General features: G+C 51.2%; 1 protein-coding gene across 1 annotated transcript in view; it reads right to left on the bottom strand.

Moving 5' to 3' along the window:
• TMPRSS9 (transmembrane serine protease 9) overlaps positions 1–5,193 on the bottom strand; it is a 24,431-nt gene extending 19,238 nt beyond the window's left edge. The window contains exons 1-5 of the mRNA XM_044420997.1: positions 5,120–5,193; positions 4,846–4,973; positions 2,372–2,439; positions 2,091–2,263; positions 904–945 (exon numbers count right to left, since the gene is read on the bottom strand). Coding sequence (XP_044276932.1) covers positions 904–945; positions 2,091–2,263; positions 2,372–2,439; positions 4,846–4,973; positions 5,120–5,123 — 415 coding nt within the window. The 5' untranslated portion in view covers positions 5,124–5,193. The remainder of the gene's footprint in view (positions 1–903; positions 946–2,090; positions 2,264–2,371; positions 2,440–4,845; positions 4,974–5,119) is intronic.
• Between the last annotated feature and the right edge of the window lie 4,993 nt (positions 5,194–10,186).

Here is a 10,186-nt window from a genome sequence, read left to right as displayed (position 1 = left end):
ATAATAATAATAATAATAATAATAATAATAATAATAATAAATTTAAATAAATAAATATTCTGGCAAACTGACCTGAAAAGTGGCTTGGCCTCACTTGGCAGCAGGTGGGGTGGGAACTTTCCAAGCCCCGGGATGCATCTGCTGGTAGCTCAGGAGCCAGAGAGCAAATAAGCAGGGCTTCCAGAATTGTGGAAGACTGCTGGAGAAGCAGAAATTCACCGCATCAAAGCCGCAAGGATGCCAGTCCCAGAGAAAATTGGCTTCCGTTTCCTCTCCCTTCAGATTTGCTTCACTGCCGCAGAAGCATCCCCTGGCTTTTGGGTTATTTTAACTCCATGGAGGCTTCCTCCAGAATAAACCCTGCAGCAGGTCAAGGGCCCATCAAATTGGGAAGGCACTCGCCTTCTTAAGCAAAGGCCTTCGGCATTGCACAAACAGCACGATCCATCAAAACATTATGACAGGGGAATAAAAACCTAATAGACAAGGCAGTAAACACAAGTACCAAGGCTAGAGAAAATACGCGATTCGGGTCTGGAGAAGATGCTGTATTTATTTATGTATTTAAACAAATTATTTTATTTATTTAAATCAAATTTATTTTAATTGATTTGAATTAAATTATTTGAATTAAAATTGATTTGAATTAAATTATTTTAATTAAAATTGATTGGAATTAAATTATTTTAATTAAAATTGATTGGAATTAAATTGTTTTAATTAATTAGAACTGATTTACATTAAATTATGTTATTTATTTACATAAAAAAGATGCTGGATTTATTATTCCAATTCTTCCTTAACAGGAGTTCTTAACTGGAGTTCTTAACTGGAACTCATAACTCCAGTTCTGCCTTAACTGGAGTCTTGGGTCAGTCAACCTGTCTGCAAGGGGAACAATACCTGATTTCAGGGCTGTTCCAGGAGGGAAGATGCGGTTTAACCCTGCAAAAGAAAAAATAATGGTGGAGGGGGAGTTAACAGGTGCAGAGCTCAGACCTGCTTTCCTGCTCTGGGTTGTGATTGGCACGTCTCATGAGCCACAGACCCTGGGCAGGCCTATCGCTTCAGGATGCCCCAAATGCAGAAATTGCGGCGATGCGTCCGCCTCTGTCTGGCACCCTCCAAGCCTTGCCTGGGGAGCAGCACAAGGTGCAGAGCAAAGCTCCTCTGTCAGCATGAGGGCTGCGCTCCTTTCTGAAGAAACTCCAAAAGATGGAGGTCTCCTTTCCACCCTCCCAGAGTGCAGGGCTTGGAATAACAGGCCCAAGTTGAAGGAAGTCTGTATGAGCACACATTTCCTGGCTGTTGGCTCAGTGTGACAAGGGAACCTTTGCAGAACCACAGGGAGGTGGTGGCCTCTCCCACACTGGAGGCGCTCAAGAGGCGTTCAAGACGTGAGCTCCCTCTAGAAGTCCCTCCAAGGCTGCCACAAAGAGGACGGTCAAGATCTCCCCTCGCTGATGCCGGAGTGAAGGACACGGAATAATCCGTTCAAGTTGCGGCAAGCCAGGTTCAGGCTGGACGTCAGGGAAAGCTTCCTCTCTCAGCGCAATAGGACCAGAGAGGTGGTGGGCGCTCCCACGCTGGGGACATTCGAAAGAAACTGGGCAACACTCTGAGTGGGAGGGTGTGAACTGGTGTCCTGCAGCAGCAGGGGGTTGGACTTGATGGCCTTCACGGCCCCTTCCCACTCCACTATTCCATGATCCTATGATCTAGGGGTTGGACTCAATGGCCTTCATGGCCCCTTCCAACTCTTTTATCCCATGATCCCATGATTCTGTGCAACTGGGCGGCCATCCAAGGGGGATGTCCTAATGGGAATCCTGTACTGAGCCAGGGGCTGGCCCCCTGCAGTTCTGCCATTCTTAGCTGTCCGGGGAGGGCAGCAGATATGTTGATCTTGGCTGGCCAGCCTGAGGCTGGCTGGATAACGACTTGAGTTAAAACCTGCTGCTCAGGCACGGCCTCAGACAGGCTAGCCCTGACCCCTGCAGGTTGCCCACCTCTCAGGGCTGTCGTCCAGATCGGCTACATCACCCCCCTCCCTGCTTTCTCCCAGGAAGCCGAGGAGTGCCCAGCTATACCGATGAGGGCAACTGAAGAGATGGTGCCATATCCCGGCAAGGCGATGCCCTGGTGGCCCAGCGCAGACACCAGGCCCTGCCTCAGGGTCTCCTCCTCCCATCCCGGACTGGGCAGCCCCTCCGTGGAGAACCAGAGACGGAAGTGGACCAGGACTCCGCTGCTGTTGCCTCTCCTGCGAACGGAAACAAGACGGCCTGCAGTCCCTGGGGAGGAGACGGCCAAGCCACGCTCCTGCCCCACATCTGTAGCAGGAGCAGGGAAGGGGCTGGAGGGCGCTAACCTGTACTGTAGGATAGTGCACCTCAAGCACCTGGCTTCCAGTGGGGAGCTCGGAAAACTGCTCTGGAACTGAAAGGCAAAGCAGGAGGAAGTGGAGCAGTGTCCCCATCCCAAAACCAGGCAGGGGTCTGGTGGGGAGACGGTGTCACTCTGGAGTCAGTCAATCAGTCTCTCGCATTTAGCCGTTGGCCGTTGCCAATTCGCAAGGCAAAACACTGAATTAGCAAATAAAGCCATAAGTTAAACATATTAAAATATCGTATTAGAAGATGGAGCAGGTGTGATTCGGGACAGCGTCCCCTTCAAAGCCTCCCCAGTTGTTATCTTTTTACCCTATTTCTCCAAAAATAAGACCTTACTGGAAAATCAGCCCTGGCATGATTTTTCCAAATGTTCAGAATAGAAGCCCAACCCCAAAAATAAGCCCCAGTTCAGATTATCAGCCAGATGGACGCATTTAGGATGTCCCCTGCAGCCCATGATGGACATGTTGAATTCTGAAATAATATTGATATAGAATTAAATATAAATAAATAATATTGATACCAATGCTTAAAATGATTGATAATATACAGTACGATCAAGTATTTGCAAATCCCCAAGCGGGCGCCATTGGACAAGAGGCGAACGCCTGTGGAAACAGATGAACACGAGACTCATTGACGAATGACTGATTGGAGGACAGACACACGGATAACGTGCACACTTCATAACAAATGCGCGTGTTCCATAATTCGATACGTTGTGTGTTGTGATGGACCTGCTTCAGGCACTCGTGTGTTGCCACTCCTGCCTCTTCAATGAACACCTGATTTAATGGTAGATTTAAAGAGAATCCTATTTTGGCCCCCAACCCCTCCATGAGATGGGTGCAAAAGAGCGAGTGATTCTGTCGAGGACAAGAAGGGATCGTGGAGGCTTCTAGGGGCAGGAATCTCACGGCTCTCAGAAGGAAAAAAAAGACACCGCCTGAAAATAAGCCCTGACGCGTCTTTTGGAGCAAGAATTAACCTAAAACCTGGTCTCATTTTCTGGGGAACGGGAGCTGCAAGCGGAAAAAGAGAGACTCAGTCGGACACATCAACATCTGACAACAAGAACAGTCACATCTGAGGATTGGAGCAGGCATTGGAGGCGGGGAGTGAACAAGACAAAACATTTTCTCTAAGTTCACAGTATAACAAACAGAGAAAAATATAATCCAAGAGGAATATGGGAATAACGGCCGGTTAGTATGCAGGTGGCGCAGTGGTTTAAGCTGCTGAGCTGCTGGATTGGTTGATCGAAAGGTCGCCGGTTCGAATCCGCACAACGGGGTGAGTCCCCGTTGCTCCGTCCCGGCTCCTGCCAACCTCGCAGCTCGAAAGCAAGCAAATGCAAGGAGATGAAAAGGTGCCACTTCGGTGGGCAGGTCACAGCGTTCCTGCACCTCGGTGTTCAGTCGTGCCGGCCACACGACCACGGAGACCGTCTGCGGACAAACGCCGGCTCCCTCGGCCAGGAAACAGGTCAGGCATGACTGGACTTAGCATTAAGGGGAAACCTTTACCTTTATAAGCGCTTTGGAAGTGAAGGGCTGTTAAGGGCACCCTAAGGCAGTAATTAGGAATGGAAACAAAGGGATGGATCTTACAGGGTCGTGTTTAATTAGTCGTTTAGGGTCTTTTGATGATAACAGTCTGAATGATTTATGCCCTAAGGAGTTGATGCTGAAGGAGATGTCGGCAAGGAGCCAACCCACACTTGCATGCAGGATATCTCAGTATGGAGCAGCTCCCTGTGTTCCTAAAGTAGCCAGCCCCTTTTCAAAACCATGAGGACTAGAAATACTCGGTCAGTGGCAGGGCCTTGCTTTGCATCCCTGGCAGTATGTATGTATTTACTTATTTATTTTGATGTATTTCAAACTTTTGTTGACCACCCTGTTGCTGACGTTTCAGGACAGCTCAACAGTAAAATGTACGGAAAGGAAAAGAGAATTAAAACACAGCAGCCTGACATTTAGCAATAAGCGAAACCCCACTTAGAACAGGTCTGAAACCAGTGGGAAGTGGCAGGACCCCCTGGGCCAAGTCTAACCGGGGTTGGCTGATGGAGGAGGAGGCCGGCAGCCTTGCCAGAGAAAAGCATTCAAGAAAAAGACTCCACCATAAACGGGTTCTGGACGTCCCTAAAATGATGCCACCTTTCCAACTAAGGACTGTGCCTCCGTTTTGCTCTTGTTTACCCCGTCCTCCTCTTCCCCCCTTTCCTTCTGTGCCACATCCTCAAGACTGTATGCCTAAACTCTGGCAGCCTAAAATGAGCAGAGAAAGCATGTTGACATTCATAAAAACGCCTGGAAACAGGGACGAGCCAGATGCTGTGGGGCCGACTTGTGGGCTCGCAAACCCCAGAGGCAGTCCTTCCTCCCAAGACCCTCCCAGCTTTGGAGAGAAGCAGGAAGAGGCTTCCTACCCTGCGGGGTCGACCTACCAGCCTCTCCAAAACAGGTGTCAGTGTCCGGTAGTACTCTGAACTCAGGTTTTGCAAGCTGGTCTCATAGCGGATCCCTTGCAGCTCCACCACGTGCTCAAATGGTCCTTCTTGCTGGACCAGGAATGCTGGGGAGAAGAGGAAACTGAGGCTCTTCTGGAGCAACTTGGTGGAGAGGACAAGTCAGAAGCAGGAGCCTTCTCCTTGGCATGCATTTGCTGCATGGGGGACCTTTGGGGTTGAGAAGCACTAGAAATCTCCACCAGGGACTCACCCATCAGGATTCCACCACATGCAGCCGTCAGGGTGCCAACGAGGATGGTTGTTAGGGTCACCTTCCAAAGTGACCTACCAGGCACGGACGGCCCTTTCTGCCCTTCCAGCGCCGGCTTTGCAACTACGGCTGGCAGGTCCATGATGGTGCCACAAACTGGAGAGGAGAATCAGAAAAACTGAGCAAGGCAGAGGGGGCCTCCCGAGTCATCTAGTCTGACCCTGATTCCAGATGGCTCCACTCACGACACGCCTGCCATGTGCATGTCCAGCCTATCCTTGAATATCCTTACCGATGGGGCTTCAGCCACCTCCCGTGGAAGCCCATTCCACACCCTCGGGGTCCTGACTGTCAGGAAGGACATCCCAGCATCGAAATTGAACCTGGGTTCCCGGAGCTTTGCTCCGTTGGAGCGCGTCCTGCCTTCCTCTGCAGGGGAGAACTGGTCTCTCCCCACCTCCGTGTGACACCCCCTCACGTACCTGTATGTCGCCAACAGATCCCCTCTGAGTCTCTTCTCCAGGCTGAAAAGGCCCCATTCCCTCAGTCTCCAGGTGAGTAAAATTAGAGCATGGCATGAAACAGCCCAAGTAAAAATCTGACTGTTGAAACCAGGGTGAGGACAGAGAGCAGCCAGGCCAGCCCCCAACACACCGCAAGGAAGTAAGCAAGGCTGTTCCCCAGCACTGCTAAGCCTCTGCTGGACTTTTCCTCTACCTTCCCCATCCATCTTTCCTTGTGTCTCGTGCCTTGTTAGACTTCAAGTCTGTCGTGAGTTTTGCACCCACTCCCCGAGCTTTCATTTTTCTGTTGCTGGAAAAATAGTGTTAATGGGTAAAGGGCTTTCCACGAGCCCTGGCAAAGCCAAGAATGGACCCCTTCTTCCATGTGCCATCCCACATTGGCTAAGCGGGCTTCCCCATGTTCCAAAGGAGGACTATGTGAAAGCCCAGTGCTTGTTTTCGGTCTTTGGAGGATGCCAGGTTCTTCCACCTGGGAAGCGACATGCTCTTGAATCTACCCTGGACCCCGAGGAGAGGGAGGTGATAGCCCATGCCAGTGAAAGCTTCTTGCTCACCAGCCTCTCTGTGGTGGAGCTGGCAGAAAGGGCTCCCAGCACCCCCCTGTCCAGTCAGACTTGCTTCCCTGAAAGGAGGTTTTTTGGAGAAGGTGGGGGAACCAGCACTGGATGCTGGACTGAAGGCCCTCTGCCTCTCCAGCCCTGTCCTCAAAAGCATTGTCTCCTTTTATCACAGAATCATGGAACAGTAGAGTGGGAAGGGGCCTTGAAGGCCATCAAGTCCAACCCGCTGCTGTTGCAGGACACCACGTTACACCCTCCCACTCAGAAGGCTGCCCAGTTTCTTTCCGGATGCCTCCAGTGTGGGAGAGCCGCCATCTCTCCAGGCAGCTGGTTCCATTGCCGTATTGCTTTGACTGTAAGGAAGCTTTCCCGGATGTCCAGCTTGAATCTGAGTTGCTGCAACTTGAACTTATCATTCTGCATCCTACACTCCGGCATCAGCAAGAAGAGATCTTGACCCTCCTCTTTGGGACAGCCTTTGAGGTCCTTCTAGAGGGATCTCACGTCCCCCCTCAGTCTTCTCAAGGCTGAACATGCCCAGTTCCCTCAGTCTCACCTCGCAGGGCAGCGTTTCCAAACCCTGGATCATTTTTGTTGCCCTCCGCTGGACCCTTTCAAATGTCCCTGCATCTTTCTTCAATCTTGCTGCCCCGAACTGGACACAGGATCCAGGTGAGGAGTACAGAGGAACTACCACGTCCCATGATTTGGAGGTCCATGCATCCCAAAAGAGCATTTGCCCTTCTCCTCAATGCCTGTTTCATACCACGCTCTGGAGGGGGGCCTCATAAAAACCAGAAAAGCTCTCACAGGTTGGATACCTCCCTTGCCTCATACATTCCTGCCGGAGTGGAGGAAATCCATTACGTGGCCAAGGTGTCCACGTTGGCTCAACAAGGTAAATGGGGCCTTTGAGTGCTGCTGGGAGCAGTCCCACGGCAGGTGGGGTGCAGGAAGGGCAAGCCAGCCCTAAGGGGCCGTGGTTGGGTGCCTGACTCTGAACCCCCTGGCGGATCAGCAAGTGAGAAAGGAAAAGCCTTGCTGGCTAGCAGTGCTGAGAGAAGAGGGATGGAGATGCAGCAGCCTCTCCGGCGAGGCCGCCAACAACGCTGTGTTCTGAAAGCGGAGGACACACAATTGGACCAGACTTGAACTGGTTGCATGTCAGTTAGGTCTGGCGGCCTCGGGGACCCCTGGCAGCACAACCCCAGAGGCCAGGTTGGCCCCACTCAGAAGCTGAGTCCCTTTATTTTCATTTATTCATTCATTATTTTCATGTGTTCTCATTCATTTGCTTCTTGAAAACTTTTTTCAGCCGTCCCTTACTGTAGTCTTGGAACAGTCGAACAATAAGAATCAACAGAACAATAAGAACAAATAGACTCAAACGCAGCCTCCTAATCAAATCCTTAACCAATTGACAAGAAAACTCAGATTAAAAACCTTAAAGCACTGGGAAAAGAAAATGGTTTCTCTCTGCGCACCCCCATGACACCCTGAAAGCCATCTCTCGTCCATGTTTGTGCCACACGGCTTTGAAGTCCTGTGGAGAATGTGCATTTTGGATTGCATTTTAAAAAGTGCACAATGTTGCTAGTCCTTAAGACTTTTTCAGGGCAAAGCAGAAATGGTGCAAGAGCGCACGCAACAAAGTCTCCGTACTCAAAAGGGGACCTTGGAAATCTCCTACTAATAGGAACCATATCCAGAACCACTTCTCTCACATCCTGTGTAATCTGATTTCTTTAATGACCTTCTTAAGCTGGCAACAGTAAAATGACTAGGACAGCTGGATGAGGGAATTGTCGTTGTTGGTATTAATTGGGAAGTCGCGTCCGACCCATTGCTACCCCACGGACAACATTTCTCCAGGCCTTCCTGTCCTCCACCATCCCCCGGAGGTCACTTAAGCTCACCTGAGATGAGGGAATATTGTTGTGCAAAACAAACTATAGGGCAAGTTTTTCAAAAATGCTATTTTCTTGGGTTTCCTCGTCAGACTTCTGTCCATGTATAGTTCCCTATAAGGATGCATGTGGTAAGCCTCACAATCAGCCATTAATCACATTTTCCCCATTCTGGTCTATTAATATTAATGTTTTGTGTGTGTGTGATGTGTATTATATACATATATTGTTATTGCTGATATTATCTTAATATATGTTATATCGAAGGAGCCTGATTAGCTTAACTAACGCTATTCGCTTTTGGAAACAGCTGCTTGCATGAAAGCTTGGTAAACGCCATTTGCTTTCTGGCCCAATTCAAGGTGTTGGTGATGACCTATAAAGCCCTAAACGGCTTGGGTCCTGGTTACCTGAAGGAGCGCTTACATCCATATTTGCCCAATCGCCCCCCGAGATCGGCGGGAGAGGCCCTGCTCCGGGAGCCCTCCGTGAGAGAAATTAGGAGGGTGGCTACTCGGAGGAGGGCTTTCTCAGTGGTGGCGCCTAAGTTATGGAATGCGCTCCCCAGAGAGGTCCGCCTGGCGCCGTCGTTATTTGTTTTTCGGCGCCAGGCGAAGACCTTTTTATTTAAGCGGCATTTTAAATGCTAAATACAATTGAATTTTATCTGGCCAGGGCGGCTTATTTTATTTTATTTTATAATGTGTGTTTTAATTAAGATGATTTTATATGGATATTTTAACTGATTGTTTTATCTATGTTGGAAGCCGCCCCGAGGCTTCGGCGAATGGGGCGGCATAAAAATGTTTTAATAAATAAATAAATAAATAAATAAATAAATAAATAAATAAATAAATAACGGCTTGCTCTGGAGAGGAAAAGGGAGAAGGCAAAGGAATGGTGAGAAGCGGCAGCGAGTGAGAGGAGGCCCCCCAGGCAAGGACTGGCACCCCCCACCCCCTGGATGCGGATAAGGGGCCTTCACGGGGCCAGGCATGCAGCGGGCACGCAGACCCCGCAAGGGGCTTGGGTGGAGGGTCAGGCAGACCCCGAGAGGGGCTTGGGTGGAGGGTCAGGCAGACCCCGGGAGGGGCTTGGGTGGAGGGTCAGGCAGACCCCGAGAGGGGCTTGGGTGGAGGGTCAGGCAGACCCCGCGAGGGGCTTGGGTGGAGGGTCAGGCAGACCCCGCGAGGGGCTTGGGTGGAGGGACAGGCAGACCCCGAGAGGGGCTTGGGTGGAGGGACAGGCAGACCCCACAAGGGACTTGGGTGGAGGGTCAGGCAGACCCCGCAAGGGACTTGGGTGGAGGGTCAGGCAGACCCCGAGAGGGGCTTGGGTGGAGGGTCAGGCAGACCCCGCGAGGGGCTTGGGTGGAGGGTCAGGCAGACCCCGAGAGGGGCTTGGGTGGAGGGACAGGCAGACCCCGAGAGGGGCTTGGGTGGAGGGTCAGGCAGACCCCGAGAGGGGCTTGGGTGGAGGGTCAGGCAGACCCCGGGAGGGGCTTGGGTGGAGGGTCAGGCAGACCCCGAGAGGGGCTTGGGTGGAGGGTCAGGCAGACCCCGCGAGGGGCTTGGGTGGAGGGTCAGGCAGACCCCGCGAGGGGCTTGGGTGGAGGGTCAGGCAGACCCCGCGAGGGGCTTGGGTGGAGGGTCAGGCAGACCCCACAAGGGGCTTGGGTGGAGGGTCAGGCAGACCCTGCGAGGGGCTTGGGTGGAGGGTCAGGCAGACCCCGCAAGGGGCTTGGGTGAGGGAACAATAGGGTGGGATTGAGTGGAAAAGAGAGAAAAAAAGAGGTGTGTGTGTGTGTGTGTGTGTGTGTGTGTGTGTGTGTGTGTGTGTTGCTGCCTGCCTGCCTGCCTGCCTGCCTGCCTGCCTGCCTGCCTGCCTGCCTGCCTGCCTGTAGGAGCGGATACCCGATTACTTTGCTCAGCTGAATAAAGAAAACAGTTTGAATCTCAGCTTTACTGAACCTCATTGGCACTTGGTTTAGTGAGGCTGTAAGTCACCTGGCTGGCAGGGACCCCAACAACATAATGTTAATCTATAACATCACATATTCTATTAATATAATATACA

The sequence above is a fragment of the Varanus komodoensis genome, unplaced genomic scaffold, assembly GCF_004798865.1.
Source record: "Varanus komodoensis strain SLA01 unplaced genomic scaffold, ASM479886v1 scaffold113, whole genome shotgun sequence".
Taxonomy (NCBI): Eukaryota; Metazoa; Chordata; class Lepidosauria; order Squamata; family Varanidae; genus Varanus; species Varanus komodoensis.
The sequence above is the reverse complement of the archived record's forward strand: the minus strand, read 5'-3'. Positions and strand labels throughout refer to the sequence as shown.